We start from the raw sequence: 23,058 nt of genomic DNA, 5'->3' as shown, positions 1-23,058 counted from the left end.
TGAAATTCCACAAGTATTATCTGGTACCCATATCAGTCATAAAAGTGTTAGAAATAAGTAATATATATATATATATATATATATATATATATATATATATATATATATATATATATATATATATATATATATATATATATATATATATATATATATATATACACACACATACAGTTGTGGTATATGTATGCATATTTATATATATATATATATATATATATATATATATATATATATATATATATATATATATATGCATATATATATATATATATATATATATATATATATATATATATATATATATATATATATATATATGCATATATATATATATATATATATATATATATATATATATGCATATATATATATATATATATGTATGCATATATATATATATATATATATATATATATATATATATATATATATATATATATATATATATATATATATAAATATATATTAGGGCTGCAACAACTAATCGATTAAATCGATTAAAATCGATTATAAAAATAGTTGCCGATTAATTTAGTCATCGATTCGTTGATCTATGTTATGCGCATGCGCAGAGGCTTTAAAATAAAAAAAATAAAAAAATATATATATATATATATATATACAATAATCAAAATAAGTATGGTGCCAGTATGCTGTTTTTTTTCAAATAAAATGCTGGAAAGGACAGAAATGTAGTTTGTCTCTTTTATCCGATTATTAATCGATTAATCGAAGTAATAATCGACAGATTAATCGATTATAAAATTAATCGTTAGTTGCAGCCCTAATATATATATATATATATATATATATATATATATATATATATATATATATATATATATATATATATATATATATATATATACATACACATATATAGCTTTAATCTCTGAAACAACTTCAATCTATCTGTTGATATAAAGTTAATATTTTTGATGTCTTATACCCTTTTTGTCAAAACCCTGTTTTTATAGCAAAAACATAAAATATGTGATATTTTCCCCCCCCAAAAGATTTTCAAAGTGGAATATTTGATGTGAAGTAATTGGAGCCTTGAATAATAATAATAATAATAATAATAATAATAATAATAATAATGAATTAGATTTTATATCGCGCTTTTCTATTATTAGATACTCAAAGCGCTCACAGAGAAGTGGGAACCCATCATTCATTCACACCTGGTATAGGTCAATAAATCATAACATTTATTTTCATTCATTATTATTTTTTAAGCAATGACAGAAAAAAAAATCCACTAAAATTATTCGGGCTCAAAGGGCCCCACTATAAAAGTGTTAAAAATAAGTCATATATATATATATATATATATATATATATATATATATATATATATATATATATATATATATATATATATATATATATATATATATATATATATATATATATATATATATATATATATATATATATATATATATATATATGTATATATATATATATATATATATATATGTGTATATATATATATATATATATATATATATATATATATATATATATATATATGTGTATATATATATATTTTTTTTTACTCAACGCTTAAATCTCTAGATCAACTTCAGGTCTATCTGTAAAGTTATTATTTTTTTATGTTTATACTGTTTTGTCAAAACCCTGCTTTTATGGCAAAAACACAAAATATGCGATATTTTCTCCCCAAAAACATTTTCAAAGTGGAATATTTGATGTGAAGAAATTGTAGCCTTAAATAGGTCAATAATTTATAACATTTATTTTTCATTGATTATTATTTTTTGAGCAATGACAGTAAAAAAAACAAAAACATTAAGTGTTAAAAATAAGTCATATAAGTCTTTTTTTTTTAAATTAGCACTGCAAACTACGAACATAACACAATCACTTACTGTACAATGTCTGATCTCACTGGGATGCTGACTTTATATCTTCCAGTTTAGATGAAGAATTAATCATAATCCACTCGGAAGTTAAAAAAAAAAGTATCTCGATTAACTTCGGCTCTACCCGTCGATTATAAGTAGGGATGTCCGATAATGGCTTTTTGCCGATATCCGATATGCCGATATTGTCCAACTCTTTAATTACCGATACCGATATCAACCGATACCGATATCAACCGATATATACAGTCGTGGAATTAACACATTATTATGCCTAATTTGGACAACCAGGTATGGTGAAGATAAGGTACTTTTTAAAAAAATGACTCAAATAAAATAAGATAAATAAATTAAAAACATTTTCTTGAATAAAAAAGAAAGTTAAACAATATAAAAACAGTTACATAGAAACTAGTAATTAATGAAAATTTGTAAAATTAACTGTTAAAGGTTAGTATTATTAGTGGACCAGCAGCACGCACAATCATGTGTGCTTACGGACTGTATCCCTTGCAGACTGTATTGATATATATTGATATATAATGTAGGAACCACAATATTAATAACAGAAAGAAACAACCCTTTTGTGTGAATGAGTGTAAATGGGGGAGGGAGGTTTTTTGGTTTGGTGCACTAATTGTAAGTGTACCTTGTGTTTTTTATGTGGATTTAATAAAAAAAATTTAAAAAAAAAACGATACTGATAATAAAAAAAACGATACCGATAATTTCCGATATTACATTTTAACGCATTTATCGGCCGATAATATCGGCAGACCGATATTATCGGACATCTCTAATTATAAGTCTTTATTAATTTATAATAACACAATCACTTACTGTACAATATCTGATCTCACTGGGATGCCGACAGATGGGATGTTTATATCTTCCCGTTTAGATGAAGAATTATCCATAATCCACTCGGAAGTAAAAAAAAATAAAAAATTTTTTTAAAAAAAAGTATCTCGATCAACTTCGGCTCTACCCGTCGATTATACATTTTTATTTATTTGTCATGCATTTGTTTTTGCCCTTTTTGTCAACAAAAACATTGATTTGAATTCATTATTATTTTTTGAGCAACGACAGCTTTACAGGACAAAACTGCTTGCATGGCAGCGTTGTGCTATTAGAGTCAACACTGCATCTTTTTCTTTTAACATTTGCTTTTTTATTTCCCTTTTTTAATGCTTTTTTTGTTTTACTAGTCCGGGGGTTGGCATCCCGAGGCTCTAGAGCCGCATGCGGCTCTTTAGCGCCGCCCTAGTAGCTCTCTGGAGCTTTTGCAAAAATGTATGAAAAATGGAAAAAGATGAGGGGAAAAAAACATATTTTTTGTGTTAATATGGTTTCTGTAGGAGGACAAACATGACACAAACCCCCCTAATTTTTATAAAGTACACTGTTTATATTAAACATGCTTCACTGATTCGAGTATTTGGCGAGCGCCGTTTTGTCCTACTAATTTTGGCGGTCCTTGAACCCACCGTAGGTTGTTTACATTTATAACTTTCTCCGACTTTCTAGGACGTGTTTTATGCCACTTCTTTTTTCTGTCTCATTTTGTCCACCAAACTTTTAACGTTGTGCGTGAATGCACAAAGGTGAGTTTTGTTGATGTTATTGACTTGTGTGGAGTGCTAATCAGACATATTTGGTCACTGCATGACTAGCAAGCTAATCGATGCTAACATGCTATTTAGGCTAGCTATATGTTCATATTGCATCATTATGCCTCATTTGTAGGTATATTTGAGCTCATTTAGTTTCCTTTAAGTCCTCTTAATTCAATTTATATCTCATGACACACTATATGTAATATGGCTTTGAATTTTTTGAGGCTCCAGACAGATTTGTTTTTGTATTTTTGGTCCAATATGGCTCTTTCAACATTTTGGGTTGCCGACCCCTGTTCTAGGACGTGTTTTATGCCACTTCTTTTTCTGTCTCATTTTGTCCACCAAACTTTTAATGTTGTGCGTGAATGCACAAAGGTGAGTTTTGTTGATGTTATTGACTTGTGTGGAGTGCTAATCAGACATATTTGGTCACTGCATGACTGCAAGCTAATCGACGCTAACATGCTATTTAGGCTAGCTATATGTACATATTGCATCATTATGCCTCATTTGTAGGTATATTTGAGCTCATTTAGTTTCCTTTAAGTCCTCTTGATTCAATTTATATCTCATGACACACTAGATGTAATATGGCTTTGAATTTTTTGAGGCTCCAGACAGATTTGTTTTTGTATTTTTGGTCCAATATGGCTCTTTCAACATTTTGGGTTGCCGACCCCTGTTCTAGTCATTGTGAAATGTGCCACAGGCCTGTAAAAAATGAACTGCAGGCCGCAAATGTGCCCGCTGCAGCAATTTGGACAACACTGATTTAATTTCCTTGAGCACACAGCAGTAGTATGCATCAAAGTTGTAAAACCTATTCCACATTCTGTCTTTTTACCCAGAAAGCATCACTATAACCCCAGCGGACTCCCGCTGGGTTGGAGCCTGGTGGTTGGGCTACCTGATAGCAGGCATCATCACCCTGCTCTCTGCCATTCCCTTCTGGTTCCTACCACGCTCTTTGCACGTCCCAGGCAGCGACCACGGCCCAGACAAGCCGGAACAGAGCGGTCTAACGAAAGACTGCGCCCCCGTCAAGCACAAGTACCCTGCCGAGGAGCACATGAGTTTCATAGAGATGGCAAAAGGTAAGCTGGAATAAAAATGTGTTTGAAGCTGGCATATTCACAACAATAACATAATGCATGTTATTGTTAGTCTTTTTATATGAACCAATGGAGATACAGTTTTAGGGGCCACCTGTTAATGCGGCCTTTTACAGTATTTAGTTTTTTTGTACTCCTTTTAGCAGCCACTAATACAGTTTGAGTCTCAGTCTCACCATGCGGGATTGTATCCGTTTATTTTAGTTAAACTCATTGAACGATCCATCGAAGCAACCTAATACCAATTTAAAGGAGAACTACACTTTTCTATCATTTCCACCCATATGTAAGACAAAAACACATGTTTCTTCTTTTTTTGTGCATTTTAACTCGTAAAAAGAAGGTTAGTAAAAGTCAGCTAACAATGGAGCCAATGATAGTCGCTCTATTCCGCCTACAAAGCGCTGTAAAAAACATCAAAAACATCCATCGTCGTTTTATATTCATGCTGTAAGTATATATGTAATGTAGTAACATTCATAATAACATGTATTTATTTTATTTTTAAAAAGGTTAGTAAAAGTCAGCTAACAATGGAGCCAATGATAGTCCCTCTATTCCGCCTACAAAGCGCTCTAAAAAACATCAAAAACCTCCATTGTCGTTTTACATTCATGCTGTAAGTATATATGTAATGTAATAATATTCATAATAACATGTACTGTATTAAAAAAAAACAAAGGTTAGTAAAAGTCAGCTAACAATGGAGCCAATGATAGTCACTGTATTCCGCCTCCAAAGGGCTCTAAAAAACATCAAAAACCTCCACCGTCATTGCATATTCATGCTGTAAGTATATATGTAATACAGTAACATTCATAATAACATGTTATATTTTAAAAAAGGTTAGTAAAAGTCAGCTAACAATGGAGCCAATGATAGTCGCTCTATTCCGCCTACAAAGCGCTCTAAAAAACATCAAAAACCTCCATCGTCATTTTATATTCATGCTGTAAGTATATATGTAATGTAATAACATTCATAATAACATGTAATATTAAAAAACAAAGGTTAGTAAAAGTCAGCTAACAATGGAGCCAATGATAGTCACTGTATTCCGCCTCCAAAGGGCTCTAAAAAACATCAAAAACCTCCACCGTCATTGCATATTCATGCTGTAAGTATATATGTAATACAGTAACATTCATAATAACATGTAATATTTTAAAAAAGGTTAGTAAAAGTCAGCTAACAATGGAGCCAATGATAGTCGCTCTATTCCGCCTACAAAGCGCTCTAAAAAACATCAAAAACCTCCATCGTCATTTTATATTCATGCTGTAAGTATATATGTAATGTAATAACATTCATAATAACATGTAATATTAAAAAAAAAGGTTAGTAAAAGTCAGCTAACAATGGAGCCAATGATAGTCGCTATATTCCGCCTACAAAGCGCTCTAAAAAACATCAAAAACCTCCATCGTTATTTTATATTCATGCTGTAAGTATATATCTAATGTAATAACATTCATAATAACATGTAATATTTAAAAAAAAAAAGGTTAGTAAAAGTCAGCTAACAATGGAGCCAATGATAGTCGCTATATTCAGCCTACAAAGCGCTCTAAAATCAATCAAAAACCTCCATTGTCGTTTTATATTCATGCTGTAAGTATATATGTAATGTAATAACATTCATAATAACATGTAATATTAACAAAAAAAAAGGTTAGTAAAAGTCAGCTAACAATGGAGCCAATGATAGTCGCTCTATTCCGCCTACAAAGCGCTCTAAAAAACATCAAAAACCTCCATCATCGTTTTATATTCATGCTGTAAGTATATATGTAATGTAGTAACATTAATAATAACATGTATTGTATTAAAAAAAAACAAAGGTTAGTAAAAGTCAGCTAACAATGGAGCCAATGATAGTCGCTCTATTCCGCCTACAAAGCGTTTTGAAAAACATCAAAAACCTCCATCGTCATTTTATATTCATGCTGTAAGTATATATGTAATATAATAACATTCATAATAACATGTAATATTTTTAAAAAAAGGTTAGTAAAAGTCAGCTAACAATGGAGCCAATGATAGCCGCTCTATTCAGCCTACAAAGCGCTCTAAAATAAATCAAAAACCTCCATCGTCGTTTTATATTCATGCTGTAAGTATATATGTAATGTAGTAACATTCATAATAACATGTATTGTATTAAAAAAAAACAAAGGTTAGTAAAAGTCAGCTAACAATGGAGCCAATGATAGTCGCTCTATTCCGCCTACAAATCGCTCTAAAAAACATCAAAAACCTCCACCGTCATTTTATATTCATGCTGTAAGTATATATGTAATGTAATAACATATAATATTAACAAAAAAAGGTTAGTAAAAGTCAGCTAACAATGGAGCCAATAATAGTCGCTCTTTTCCGCCTACAAAGCGCTCTAAAAACATCAAGAACCTCCATCGTCATTTTATATTCATGCTGTAAGTATATATGTAATGTAATAACATTCATAATAACATGTAATATAAAAAAAAAAGGTTAGTAAAAGTCAGCTAACAATGGAGCCAATGATAGTCGCTCTATTCCGCCTACAAAGCGCTCTAAAAAACATCAAAAACCTCCATCGTCGTTTTATATTCATGCTGTAAGTATATATGTAATGTAGTAACATTAATAATAACATGTATTAAAAAAAAACAAAGGTTAGTAAAAGTCAGCTAACAATGGAGCCAATGATAGTCGCTGTATTCAGCATACAAAGCGCTCTAAAATAAATCAAAAACCTCCATCGTCGTTTATATTCATGCTGTAAGTATATATGTAATGTAGTAACATTAATAATAACATGTATTGTATTAAAAAAAAACAAAGGTTAGTAAAAGTCAGCTAACAATGGAGCCAATGATAGTCGCTCTATTCCGCCTACAAAGCGCTCTAAAAAACATCAAAAACCTCCACCGTCATTTTATATTCATGCTGTAAGTATATATGTAATATAATAACATTCATAATAACATGTAATATTAAAAAAAACAAAAACGTTAGTTAGTATTTAGCTAACAATGGAGACAATGATAGTCGCTCTATTCCGCCTACAAAGCGCTCTAAAAAACATCAAAAACCTCCATCGTCATTTTATATTTATGCTGTAAGTATATATGTAATGTAATAACATTCATAATAACATGTAATATTTTAAAAAAAAGGTTAGTAAAAGTCAGCTAACAATGGAGCCAATAATAGTCGCTCTATTCCGCCTACAAATCGCTCTAAAAAACATCAAAAACCTCCATCGTCATTTTATATTCATGCTGTAAGTATATATGTAATGTAGTAACATTAATAATAACATGTATTGTATTACAAAAAAACAAAGGTTAGTAAAAGTCAGCTAACAATGGAGCCAATGATAGTCCCTCTATTCCGCCTACAAAGCGCTGTAAAAAATATCAAAAACCTCCACCGTCATTTTATATTCATGCTGTAAGTATATATGTAATGTAATAACATTCATAATAACATGTAATATTAAAAAAAAAAAAACGGTTAGTAAAAGTCAGCTAACAATGGAGCCAATAATAGTCGCTATATTCCGCCTACAAAGCGCTCTAAAAAACATCAAAAACCTCCATCGTCATTTTATATTCATGCTGTAAGTATATATGTAAAGTAATAACATTCATAATAACATGCAATATTTAAAAAAAAAAGGTTAGTAAAAATCAGCTAACAATGGAGCCAATGATAGTCGCTCTATTCCGCCTACAAAGCGCTCTAAAAAACATCAAAAACCTCCACCGTCATTTTATATTCATGCTGTAAGTATATATGTAATGTAGTAAATTCATAATAACATGTAATATTTACATATTTTCAGCGTATTAATTTCCCATATGTTCGCTTTTCCCTTCAACAACAACACTACTAATCATGACAGACTTCATAAGCGACAACAAAGACTACTTTTTTATTTTATTTTTTATTTTTTTAAATAAATGATTAGATTAAATGTTAATATTAGTCAGGTCGGGTTAATACCGCCACGGGTAAGATGTACCCCCGTGCTACCTGCCGCATTCGGGCAGATGGGGCTCGTAAGCCTTGGATGGCAACCTGTCTAGGAGAAGGTCACTCTGAACTAAAACCGGGACTGCGAGGAGTTGCGCCCCACAGTTCGCTATTAGCATAGTAAAGCCAACCATGGAGTACAAAGTCATCCCAAATCCTATACTTCCAGCGGCGGGAGTCCGCAGGAACATCGCAGCGGATGGTGGTGCTGGTCCTCCTCCTGGAGGACACCATGACGACAGGACCTCAAACCCTGGGATTGTCCCAGGGAGGGTCCTGTCCGAACACAGCACCACGTCCAATGCACTCATGCGCTGTCGGAGACCATTTGTTATGGGAACCTTCAACGCATGCACAGCGAGAGAAGAAGCGAGATTGATAGAGCTTGCACACTGTGCAGAGGAACGGGGAGTGGAGATCCTGGGGGTCCAAGAACACAGGAGAGTGCACACTGATGACCCCATCCTGTACTGCAGAGTGGAGAGATGCACGTTCATTTCTGCATCTGCGTGGAGGAACGAGGCCCAGGCCGCAACAGGCGGTGTAGGGTTAATGCTGGGCCCACGGGCACGTAAGGCTCTCCGTCGGGTTTACCACCACACCGACAGGATTCTGAGCGCAGAGTTCTCGGGCAACCCAGTAACAACAGTCATAGTCGTGTACTCACCCACCAACGTGGCACCATCTGACGTGGTGGAGAAGTTCTTTGAGGACCTTGTAAGAGCGGTCCGTGGCGTCCCAGCGCACAACTTCCTGGCAATCCTTGGGGACTTCAATGCAAGGCTTGGACCAGAGGACGCACCCTTCCCTTACCACGACTCTACCAACCGCAACGGCACCTACCTCACTGCCTTCCTCATGGAACACGAGCTACTGGCGGCGAATACCATCTTCCGGAAGAGAACAGGAAAGAGGTGGACCTTCCGAGACCGAGCCTCAGGAACACTACGGCAGCTAGATTACATCCTAGTGAGGAAGAAATGGAGGAACTCCATCCTGAATGCTGAGCCATACAGCACTTTTAGTTCTGTGGGCTCAGACCACCGTGTGGTCTCAATGAGAGTTTGCCTGAGCCTCAGGGTCCCCAAACCAAGTCCCAAGATCCGGTATAACTGGAAAGCTTTCTCAAGTGACCCTGGCCTTCAAACCAGATACGCAGAGGAGATGAGGAGACGATTCCAGCAGCTGGACAGGGGAGCGGAGGCCAGTGGAGAATACAGGAGATTCGTCACTGCGAATGAGGAGGCGACCAGGCTGTACGTGCCCATGATGGAGAGAGTCAGTACCTCCAGACGATCCAAACACCCAGAGGTCGTAGCAGCACGAGGGATGGTGGAGGAAGCCCGCCTCAACTTTGAGCGGGAACCAACTGTGGAGAGGCGTGGCGAGCTGAATGAAGCCAAACAGTTTCTTTTCAAATGCTATGATACCATCAAAGGGGAAGAACTGATGGAGAGAGTGCGGAGGGTGCAGGCGGCGCAAGGTGAACAACAGTATGGGGAGGCCTGGAGGGTCATCAATGAGATGACGGGGCGGAAGAGGACCAAGGAGGGACAGGTGGAGGGACACAGCCCGGAGGAGAGGGTGACAACCTGGTCCAGTCACTTCAAAAGGCTGCTGGGAGAAACAGCAGACGCAGCTGAGGAAGAAGAAATACCATCAGTCCTCCCAAACCTGAACATCAACGATGGTCCCTTCACACTCGGAGAGCTCGCCAGGGCAAAAGCCACAGTAAGAGTGGGAAAAAGCGCTGGCCCGGACGGCATACCCCCAGAGGTCGTGAAGAACTGTGATCTTGATGACATCATTCTAGAGTTCTGCAACCTTGCTCTGCTGCACAATCGGCTGCCTGATATGTGGTCTCTATCAAACATCGTACCAGTGCCCAAATCCGGAGACCTCTCGAAGCCAGACAACTACCGAGGCATCAGCCTGACCTGTATCACTGCGAAAGTCTACAACCGCATGATCCTAAACAGGGTCCGGCATGCAATCGACCCTCACCTGTGAGTAAATCAGAACGGCTTTCGAGAAGGACGAACAACTACAGCCCAGATCTTGGCACTTAGGAGATTGATTGAGGAGGTGAGGAAGGACAACCTGACTGCAGTCCTATGCTTCATAGACTTCAAAAAGGCATTTGACTCGATACATCGAGGCACGATGGTGAAGATCTTGAAGGCATACAGTATTCCTCCGAACCTACTCCGAGCAATAGAGTCCATGTACGCAGGAACAAGGGCCAGGATGGTGACCCCAGATGGCAACAGCGAGGAGTTTGACATCCTGGCTGGAGTTATACAAGGGGATACACTAGCCCCCTTCCTCTTCATCATAGTCCTTGATCATGCGCTCAGGAAGGCAATAAATGGGCGAGAGCAGGAACTTGGCTTCACGCTGACACCAAGGAAGTCGAGTCGACAACCGGCAGTGGTCCTGACAGACCTTGACTATGCGGATGACATCAGTCTGCTCTCCAACAACGTGGAACAAGCACAAGAACTCCTACACAGGGTAGAGCTAGAGTGCGCCAAGGTTGGCCTTAGGCTAAATGCCAAGAAAACTGAGGTCATGACCTACAATGTTCCACCAGAACATCAACCTCTGATAACAGCAGGAGGCACTGTGCTGAAAGAAGTTGAGGACTTCAAATACCTGGGCGGATGGGTCAACTCAACTGAGCAGGATTTAAAAGTGAGGAAGGCACTTGCATGGAGGGCCCTGAACGGCATGACCAGTGTATGGAGCTCCAACCTCCCCCGCCAAATCAAACTCAGCTTCTTCTACGCGACAGTTGAGTCCGTTCTCCTCTATGGCAGCGAATGCTGGACCCTGAAGCCAACCCTGGAGAGGTCTCTGGATGGTTGCTACACCAGGATGCTGCGTGCAGTGCTTAACATCAACAAGAGTGCGCACGTAACCAACAGAGTCCTCTACAGGGGAATACCAAGGGTGAGCGAGAAGATTGCTGTAAGGAGAATGAGACTAGCAGGGCACTGCCAAAGGCATCAGGAGCTGCCAGCCAGCAAATTGGTACTGTGGGAACCAACACATGGGCATCGGTCAAGAGGACGTCCCACACTAACATACGTGGACATACTCAAGAAGGATGCAGGAGCTCAGAGTACCAAGGAACTGGCCAAATGTATGGAGAATCGGGATGACTGGAAGCAACGATGGAAGGCTCGTCTGAGGACGACCTAGAGAGAAATGTCCTAGTAATGAGACAAATTAGGAAATAGAATAAATGAAATCAGGAGATCAAATATTATCATTTTATAAAAAGCTTAAAATATGATGTAAAAATATCAATCCTGTATAGTCCAAATGATTATTTAGGGGTGTCTTAGAATAGTGGAAGATTGGATTCGGAGGAATCTGATAAGACAATCAACTTTGCAGTCCGACCATCAGACATTAAAACACTTCTTCCTCCGCGTGGTCCCTCAATAAAAAATAATCCAAATCTAACTATTTAGATTTGACTAAGAGTCAACGTCAGCCTAATAAATTATGAGATTAAAAAAAAGTCATAACTTCGTATGATAATGAAGTCATTTACAAAGGGTCAACATTGTAGGCTACAGGGCTATTGGGAGCTGGTAGCTACACAACAGATGAGCACACAATAGCACACAAGCTAGTCATACATAATGGATGTCTAAAACAGCACATTTGTCAACATAAACAAGTATCAAATAATCGCAGTTGCATATTATTTAAACATACAAAGTCTACCAAGGCAAAAGTAGATAGTATCCATCCAGTAACAAGCGTGTCCGCATCATCCAACTTACTACATCATGTGTTGAACTCCATGAGTTATTGTCGCCACTAGGAGTCGACAAAAAAAATACAATTACCACTCCACTCCAACTTAAAGACATCATAAGTCCATTCCAGATGGATAATAGTAAATATGTTAGTGTTGTTCGTACCTCCCACTGTTCTCTGTTGGACTTATTTCACTTGATCGAACATTTTCTAACATCGCTGTGGAAGTCGCCTTCCAGTGGGTCCTCCAGACCACCAAGCATTTTCATGCGAGCCCGTTTCATGGTTCAATACCGTTTTATTTTTCAATAAAAGTCTGTGGGTTGCTTCCCAGCAATTGTCTTTTGTGGCTGTGACGCTCTCGCTCTCATGCCAGCTCCCCCCACCTCTTCTCCCCGGCTGCTGCTTAAACAGAGCGACAGGTGATTAGATAATAAGGCCCACCTGGGTCATCTACGCACCTGTCGCTGACTTCGAGGCCGGTCCTGGCCCAGGCACACCCCGCTTCGCTGCAGGCCCGCAGGCCACGCCCCCCCCTCCACAATCGCATATTAGCAAACAGTAAAAGTATTCCTGCTGATATTGGATCGGTATCGGCCAGTACTCAAGGCACCAGTTTGATGTATCATGATAATAACTACTTTCTTTCTTAAGTAGTCTGTTTCTGACGGAAAGTTCTGGTAAGATTCATGAAATATTGTTGTTTATTGGCCAGTTTGCATATGACACTCCCATTTTATTGATGTAGAAAAAAAGTCTATACACACTAGGGGTGTGGGAAAAAATCGATTAGAATTCGAACCGCGATTCTCACGTGCGATTCAGAATCGATTCTTTTTTTTTTTTTTTTTAATTCTCATTTTGGAAAAAATCGATTTATTTTTTTTAGGGATAATAAATGATAAATGCGTTAAAATGTAATATCAGAAATTATCGGTATCGGTTTTTTTATTATCTGTATCGTTTTTTGTTTTTTTTTTGTTTTTGTTTTTTTTATTAAATCAACATAAAAAACACAAGATACACTTACAATTAGTGCACCAACCCAAAAAACCTCCCGCCCCCCATTTCTTTCTGTTATCAATATTCTGGTTCCTACATTATATATCAATATATATCAATACAGTCTGCAAGGGATACAGTCCGTAAGCACACATGATTGTGCGTGCTGCTGCTCCACTAATAGTACTAACCTTTAACAGTTAATTTTACTAATTTTCATTAATTACGAGTTTCTATGTAACTGTTTCTATATTGTTTTACTTTCTTTTTTATTCAAGAAAATGTTTTTAATTTAGTTATCTTATTTTATAATTTTTTTTAAAAAGTACCTTATCTTCACCATACATGGTTGTCCAAATTAGGCATAATAATGTGTTAATTCCACGACTGCATATATTGGTTGATATCGGTATCGGTTGATATCGGTATCGGTAATTAAAGAGTTGGACAATATCGGAATATCGGATATCGGCAAAAAGCCATTATCGGACATCCCAAATTTTTTTATTTATTCAAAAAAAAAATTATTTAAAAAAATAAACAATGCAATCCAATTCCAAAACCATTTATAAAAAATAAAAAAAAGAACAATAGTGTCAGAGTGGCTTACACTTGCATCGCATCTCATAAGCTTGACAACACACTGTGTCCAATATTTTCACAAAGATAAAATAAGTCATTTTTGGTTCATTTAATAGTTAAAACAAATGTACATTATTGCAATCAGTTGATAAAACATTGTCCTTTACAATTATAAAAGCTTTTAACAAAAATCTACTACTCTGCTTGCATGTCACCAGACTAGGGTAGATCCTGCTGAAATCTATGTATTGAATGAATAGAGAATCCTTTTGAATCGGGAACAAAATCGTTTTTGAATCGAGAATCGTGTTGAATTGAAAAAAAAAAATCGATTTTGAATCGAATCGTGACCCCAAGAATCGATAATGAATCGAATCGTGGGACACCCAAAGATTCACAGCCCTAATACACACAATTTGTAGGAGTCACTAATAGGGATGATACTCGAAACCGGTTTTCCCGGTTGTTCGATAAGAAAAGAACCGAGTCCTCAGACTCGAATCCCCTTTTGAGAACCGGTACCCGTTATCAAGACCACTATAGTAAAGAAAAAGAGTTGGTTCTTTATTCGAATCCCTGGAATCCTGTCCCGACCAGAAATGCTCCGTGTGACATCACAAGAAATGACGTCACGTAGCTCAGTCATTAGGCGCAGATAGCGAAAGCAGGAAAAAAATGGACGGGAAAAAGCGCTCCAAGGTGTAATAAAGTTCAAAAGAAAAGGTATAATCCGATGAATAACTTTACTGAGAGATTTGAGCAGGGTACAAACACATGACCAACACTTTTACGACCAACCTGAAACATAGCAACCAGGCTAGCAACGCACCTCCTTTACGGCAGCTGTCGCAACGTTCTTAAAGCAACCGCAGCATATACATATATATACAACACATCTCTCCCTTTTTTAACTTTTGTTTTTCTTTCCTTGTAAACAAAACAAAATCACACTGCATATGTGTTGTCTGTCTAATTATAAATAATGCAGACGAGGCGTGTTGGCTGAGTTCTTGACGTTTACTTTCACAGCGTGCTCATAACCTCATTCTTAGCTGCCGGGTGACGACATGCAACAACACTTTTCGGGGCTACCGCGCAGGCTCGTCGCTCCCGTTGCATGCTGGGTAGTGTAGTTGTTATATTCCCTAGCTCATAACATCACATCTTTCCCCCTATAAAGAAAGATTTTAACTCAATAAAGTGTATTTCTTTTTTTTAGCTTTAACTTTTCATTTTTTAGCATTGTAACCACATTTGCAAACAACTTTTCTCTTCATAGAATTTTCTTTCAATAAAGAAATAAAGTGCAAAAATGTCAAAGCATCATAACAAACAGTTATGTCAAATAGCAGCAGAAGTGCACTTTTTGGAGAGCTGTATTATTTTCAGTTTTGTGCCCAAGGGACTGATTTTATTTAACACAATATTATTATTTATACACCTATAGTGATCACAGAGACAGGTTGTTTTTGTGTTACTGTTTGTATTTGTTTTTCTGAAAAATCCCACTTAATATACTTTGGGTAACAACAGTCAATATTTATTTATTTTATTTTATTTTTTTAGGGGGGTAGCAGTCAATATTTATTTATTTATTAGATTTTATTTTTTTCTTATATAATAAAAGTGAGCTTTTGTTCAACCAAATATTGTGTGTTTTTTTCCATATACAACAACCTATCTGGACTCGATAAGAGAATCGATAAGGAATCGGTTCGGTCCTTACGGGCACCAGGTAGCCCGTAAGGACCAGATGAGTCGCCCGCTGGCCTGTTCTAAAAATACCTCAAATAGCAGCACTTACCAGTGAGCTGCCTCTATTTTTTAAATTTTATTTATTTACTAACAAGCTGGTCTCGCTTTGCCTGACATTTTTAATTCTAAGAGAGACAAAACTCAAATAGAATTTGAAAATCCAAGAAAATATCTTAAAGACTTGGTCTTCTTTTGTTTAAATAAATTCATTAATTTTTTTACTTTGCTTCTCATAACTTTCAGAAAGACAATTTTAGAGAAAAAATACAACCTTAAAAATGATTTTAGGATTTTTAAACACATGTACCTTTTTACCTGTTAAATTCCTTCCTCTTCTTTCCTGACAATTCAAATCAATGTTCAAGTAAACATTTTTTTTATTGTAAAGAATAATAAATACATTTTAATTTAATTTTTCATTTTAGCTTCTGTTTTTTCGACGAAGAATATTTGTGAAATATTTCTTCAAACTTATTATGATTAAAATTTTTAAAAAAAGTATTTTGGCAAATCTAGAAAATCTGTAGAATGAAATTTAAATCTTATTTCAAAGTCTTTTGAATTTCTTTGAAAATTTTTGTTCTGGAAAATATAGAAGAAATAATGATTTGTCTTTGTTAGAAATATAGCTTGGTCCAATTTGTTATATATTCTAACAAAGTGCAGATTGGATTTTAACCTATTTAAAACATGTCATCCAAATTCTAAAATTAATCTTAATCAGGAAAAATTACTAATGATGTTCCATAAATTCTTTTTTTAATTTTTTCAAAAAGATTCGAATTAGCTAGTTTTTCTCTTCTTTTTTTCCGTTGAATTTTGAATTTTAAAGAGTCGAAATTGAAGATAAACTATGTTTCAAAATTTAATTGTCATTTATTTCATGTTTTCTCCTCTTTTAAACCGTTCAATTAAGTGTAAATATCGTTAATTATTAATAATAACATAGAGTTAAAGGTAAATTGAGCAAATTGGCTATTTCTGGCAATTTATTTAAGTGTGTATCAAACTGGTAGCCCTTCGCATTAATCAAGAAGTAGCTCTTGGTTTCAAAAAGGTTGGTAACCCCTGGATTAGAGGATTCGATAATAGGCTCAAACTCGATAATTTCTTATCAAACATCATCCCTAGTCACTAATTGTGGTACTGATTAAACTTTGCAGACTTTGTTCCGACGGTGCGGACTCTGCTGGGCCATCCTGTGTACCTGATCTACTTGTGCGTGACCATCATCCAGCTCAACTCTCTCATCGGCATGGTGACCTACAAGCCAAAGTACATCGAGCAGCACTTCCGGCAGTCTGCATCCAAGGCCAACTTTCTCATGGGTGTGAACCGTAGACCGGACCCCGATGTGTTTGATAGAAGCTCCTGAGGAACAGGAACATGCCCGCTGGGATGCATGGTGGTGCTCTGCGATGACCCCGCCTTGTCCTCTCCCACCCCAGGCGTGATCAACATTCCGGCCGTGGCATTCGGGATCTTCTCCGGCGGCCTCCTGATGAAGAAGATGAAGCTGAACATCATGGGAGCGGCCAAGTTTGCCTTCGTCACGTCTCTGATCGGTTACATCCTCTCCTTGTTCTTCTTCGCCATGAGCTGCGAGAACGCCAAGATGGCCGGCGTGACGCTCCCGTACAGCAGGTGGGCTTCAGCACTTCAAACACATGCAAAACTATGGAATAAAAAAATAGTCATGATAATAATTATTAATAACGCGTTCACGATATGATACCAATCTTTGAGCCTTCAGTATTGACCGATACTGATCCCATACGATGTCACCAATCATACCTACTTTTATTATTTTGTCTTTTTATTTAGAGATGTCCCGATACTAATTTTTGATTGTCTTATCAGATTCCTCCGAATCCTACCGTCCACTATTCTAAGACACCCCTAAATAATAATGCATGACTGATATTTTTATGTCATATTTTAAGCTTTTTATTAAATTATAATACTTTATCTCCTAATTTAATTTATTCTATTTTCTAATTTGTCTCAAGATTATGACATTTAATATCATAATTTCAAATGTTAAAAAAACATTAAAATTGTGTCTCATAATTAACATTTTATCTCGTAATTTACACTTTTTATCTCATAATTCAAACACTTTTTCAAATTATAAACATTTTATCTTATTTACACTTTTACCTCATGATTATGACATTTTATCTCATAATTGAAACATTTTATCTCATAATTGAAACTCTTTTTTAAATTATTAACATTTTATCTTATTTACACTTTTATCTCATGATTATGACATTTTATCTCATAATTTATACTTTTTATCTCATAATTAACATTTTATCTCATAATTTAAACGTTTTATCTCATAGTTAACATTTTCTCTCATAATTTATACTTTTTATCTCATAATTAACATTTTGTCTCATAATTTATACTTTTTATCTCATAAATAACATTTTGTCTCATAATTAACATTTTATCTCATAATTTAAACATTTTATCTCTAAATTTATACTTTTTATCTCATAATTAACATTTTATCTAATAATTTACAACTTTTGTTTCATGATTATGACATTTTATGACAGATTCCTCCGCACCCCTAAATAATAATGCATGACTGGTATTTTTACGTCATATTTTAAGCTTTTTATTAAATTATAATATTTTATCTCCTAATTTAATTTATTCTATTATGACATTTTATGTCATAATTGAAACGTTTTATCATAATTAAAATGGTATCTCGTAATTTATACTTTTTATCTCATAATTAACATTTTATCTAATAATTTACAACTTTTGTTTCATGATTATGACATTTTATGACAGATTCCTCCGCACCCCTAAATAATAATGCATGACTGATATTTTTACGTCATATTTTAAGCTTTTTATTAAATTATAATATTTTATCTCCTAATTTAATTTATTCTATTATGACATTTTATGTCATAATTGAAATGTTTTATCATAATTAAAATGGTATCTCGTAATTTATACTTTTTATCTCATAATTAACATTTTACCTCATAATTTAAACGTTTTATCTCATAGTTAACATTTTATCTCATAATTTATACTTTTATCTCATAATTAACATTTTATCTCATAATCTAAACTTTTTATCTCATTATTAACATTTTGTCTCATAATTTATACTTTTTATCTCATAAATAACATTTTATCTCATAATTAACATTTTATCTCATAATTTAAACATTTTATCTCTAAATTTATACTTTTTATCTCATAATTAACATTTTATCTAATAATTTACAACTTTTGTTTCATGATTATGACATTTTATGTCATAATTGAAACGTTTTATCTCATAATTAACATTTTATCTCATCATTTATACTTTTTATCTCATAGTTAACATTTTATCTCATAATTTAAACGTTTTATCTCACAATTAACATTCTATCTCATAATTAACATTTTATCTCATAATTAACATTTTATGTCATAATTTAAACATTTTATCTCATAGTTAACATTTTATCTAATAATTTACAACTTTCATCTCATGATTATGACATTTTATCTCATAATTCAAAGATTTTTTCAAATGTTTGACATTTTATCTTATTTACAATTTTCTCTCATAATCAACATTGTATCTCATAATTTATACTTTTTATCTCATAAATGACATTTTATCTCATGAATTGCCATTTTGTTTCATGATTATTACATTTTTTGTCGTTAACACTTTTTACCTCAAGAATCCAACATTTGATCTCATAATTTAAACATTTTATCTCATAAACATTTGATCTCATAATTTATACTTTTTATCTCATAAGTAACATTTTATGTAATAATTTACAACTTTTGTTTCATGATTATGACATTTTATCTCATAATTGAAACGTTTTATCTCATAATTAACATTTTATCTCATCATTTATAGTTTTTATCTCATAATTAACATTTTATCTCATAATTAACATTCTATCTCATAATTAACATTTTATCTCATAATTTTAACATTTTATCTCATAGTTAACATTTTATCTAATAATTTACAACTTTCATCTCATGATTATGACATTTTATCTCATAATTCAAAGATTTTTTCAAATGTTTGACATTTTATCTTATTTACAATTTTCTCTCATAATCAACATTGTATCTCATAATTTATACTTTTTATCTCATAAATAACATTTTATCTCATAAATTGCCATTTTGTTTCATGATTATTAAATTTTTCGTCGTTAACACTTTTTACCTCAAGAATCCAACATTTTATCTCATAATTTAAACATTTGATCTCATAAACATTTGATCTCATAATTTATACTTTTTATCTCATAATTAACATTTTATCTCATCATTTATAGTTTTTATCTCATAATTAACATTTTATCTCATCATTTAAAATTTTTATCTCATAATTAACATTCTATCTCATAATTAACATTTTATCTCATAATTAACATTGTATCTCATAATTTAAACATGTTATCTAATAATTTACAACTTTCATCTCATGATTATGACATTTTATCTCATAATTCAAAGATTTTTTAAAATGTTTGACATTTTATCTTATTTACAATTTTCTCTCATAATCAACATTGTATCTCATAATTTATACTTTTTATCTCATAAATAACATTTTATCTCATAAATAACATTTTATCTCATAAATTGTCATTTTGTTTCATGATTATTAAATTTTTTGTCGTAACACTTTTTATCTCAAGAATCCAACATTTTATCTCATAATTTAAACATTTGATCTCATAAACATTTGATCTCATAATTTATACTTTTTATCTCATAATTAACATTTTATCTCATCATTTATAGTTTTTATCTCATAATTAACATTTTATCTCATAATTTAAAATTTTTATCTCATAATTAACATTCTATCTCATAATTAACATTTTATCTCATAATTAACATTTTATCTCATAATTTAAACATTTTATCTAATAATTTACAACTTTCATCTCATGATTATGACATTTTATCTCATAATTCAAAGATTTTTTCAAATGTTTGACATTTTATCTTATTTACAATTTTCTCTCATAATCAACATTGTATCTCATAATTTATACTTTTTATTTCATAAATAACATTTTATCTCATAAATTGCCATTTTGTTTCATGATTATTACATTGTTGGTCGTTAACACTTTTTACCTCAAGAATCCAACATTTTCTCTCATAATTTAAACATTTTATCTCAAACATTTGATCTCATAATTTATACTTTTTATCTCATAATTAACATTTTATCTAATAATTTGTAACTTTTGTTTCATGATTATGACATTTTATCTCATAATTGAAACGTTTTATGTCATAATTAACATTTTATCTCATCATTTATAGTTTTTATCTCATAATCAACATTTTATCTCATAATTAACATTCTATCTCATAATTAACATTTTATCTCATAATTTTAACATTTTATCTCATTGTTAACATTTTATCTAATAATTTACAACTTTCATCTAACTTAGCTACAATTATTCTAACAGTCGTCTCTTATTTTGCCCGCCAACTTTGGCCCAATTGCAACTGTGAAGACTTGCAGGTGTTTGACCGTGTTCTTCTGTATGAATAATAAACACAGCAGCAAATATCGAGTACGTTTATGATGTCTTCCTCGCAGCGTGGAGGAGACATCCGAGGACAAAGAGTCGCTGTCGAACGCCTGCAACGCCAAATGTTTCTGTCCGGACAACAACTGGGAGCCCGTGTGCGGCGGCGATGACATCACCTACGTTTCTCCCTGCCATGCGGGATGCGGCCAGTCCACGGGCTCGGGCAAAGACACCGTAAGTCACGTGACACACGTGCCAATAACGTTAGTCCCCGAAACTGACTTTTCAGCCACGTTACTCAGCCGCTTACTGTTAAAGACAACAGACGATTAGATGAACACGTACCGCCTGTGAAATCTAATCACCTGCCAGCTGTGTCTCGCCGTCAGCACATGCCCCGCCCCCGTCTGATGGCGCTCTGTCCTCAGCACCATGCACAGAGGCGGTGACCTTTGCTCCTGCAGGCAGCGCTGGCCACACCTCCCTCCACAGTGTGTTTTTGGTTCATATTTTTGGGCGTAATTGAATTCACGTTATTTCTTACGGGGAAAAAACGTTCAGTTTTGTATGATTTTTGTCTTTATCTGATTTTTTTTGGAACAAATTATGAACAAAAAACAAGGCACCGGTTCTTAATATGAATAATAAGGTATTTATTGCCTGCCTAGTGACTAAAAACAAGTCATTTTATGCCATTTTTACATACTTCTGTGAACTTGAATATTGACATTGAATATATAAAATATATCTCCTTTGAAAAATAATCACTTTTTAAAAGCTTTAAAACTTTTATACCTTAATAAAAAATGTAAATCCAATTAAGGCTTTCCAGACACCCAAAAATAGGAACAAAAACACACTTAATAGAGAATAAATCAACTCTGCTATTCCGACAACAATGTGACATATATATGAATGATAATATAAATGAACATTTATTATGATTTTGTAGTTTTCTATTAGTGCTTTCTTGAACTCAATAGTGCTTCTCACTTTCTTTATCAAAGTACTGGCACTTGCCCCATATTGGCTTGTTATTATTAGTTTGTTACGTACAATTTTCACACGTGCAATAACCAGGACAATATATATATATTAAAAAATGAATAAGATGAGCTAAAATACTAGCATAAAACGTTTGCATGCTAATTTAGGATAAGTTAACATACTTCTAAAATGACACCAAGTATCAAAGTTTAAGCAATAGCTAAAATACCGCCATAAAATGTTAGCATGCTAACGTTAGCGTTATGACATAAGCAAATACAGTGAACTTCTAAGATAGTGCCAAGTATCGAAAGCCGTGATTTTAGGTTCAAATTAATCAAATTAGCTCAACTACTAGCATAAAACTTTAGTATACTAACATTACCATGACAACACGGGAAAAGTTAGCATACTTTTAAGATGCCGCCAAGTATCAAAAGCTTTGATGTTTAGGTTTAAACAAATAAAATTAGCTAAAATGCAGGCATACAACATTAGCATGCTAACGTTAGCATGATGACATAGGAAAAGGTAGTCAACTTCTAAGATGGCGTCAAGTATCTAAAGTCATGATCTTGAGGTTGAAATTAATTATTTTAGGTAAAATACTTGCTTAAAATATTAGTATACTAACATTATATACTTTTAAGATGGCGCCAAGTATCAAAAGCCATTTAAACAAATAAAAAAATAAAAAATATGTTAGCACAAAACATTAGCATGTTAATGTTGGCATGATAACATAGGAAAAGTT

General features: G+C 33.8%; 1 protein-coding gene across 1 annotated transcript in view; it reads left to right on the top strand.

Moving 5' to 3' along the window:
• slco1c1 (solute carrier organic anion transporter family, member 1C1) overlaps nucleotides 1-23,058 on the top strand; it is a 93,138-nt gene that overhangs the window by 51,571 nt on the left and 18,509 nt on the right. The window contains exons 8-11 of the mRNA XM_062068092.1: nucleotides 4,363-4,608; nucleotides 16,926-17,090; nucleotides 17,211-17,406; nucleotides 21,386-21,551. Coding sequence (XP_061924076.1) covers nucleotides 4,363-4,608; nucleotides 16,926-17,090; nucleotides 17,211-17,406; nucleotides 21,386-21,551 — 773 coding nt within the window. The remainder of the gene's footprint in view (nucleotides 1-4,362; nucleotides 4,609-16,925; nucleotides 17,091-17,210; nucleotides 17,407-21,385; nucleotides 21,552-23,058) is intronic.

Source organism: Entelurus aequoreus, linkage group LG13 (assembly GCF_033978785.1).
Source record: "Entelurus aequoreus isolate RoL-2023_Sb linkage group LG13, RoL_Eaeq_v1.1, whole genome shotgun sequence".
NCBI classification, from domain to species: Eukaryota; Metazoa; Chordata; class Actinopteri; order Syngnathiformes; family Syngnathidae; genus Entelurus; species Entelurus aequoreus.
The sequence above is the reverse complement of the archived record's forward strand: the minus strand, read 5'-3'. Positions and strand labels throughout refer to the sequence as shown.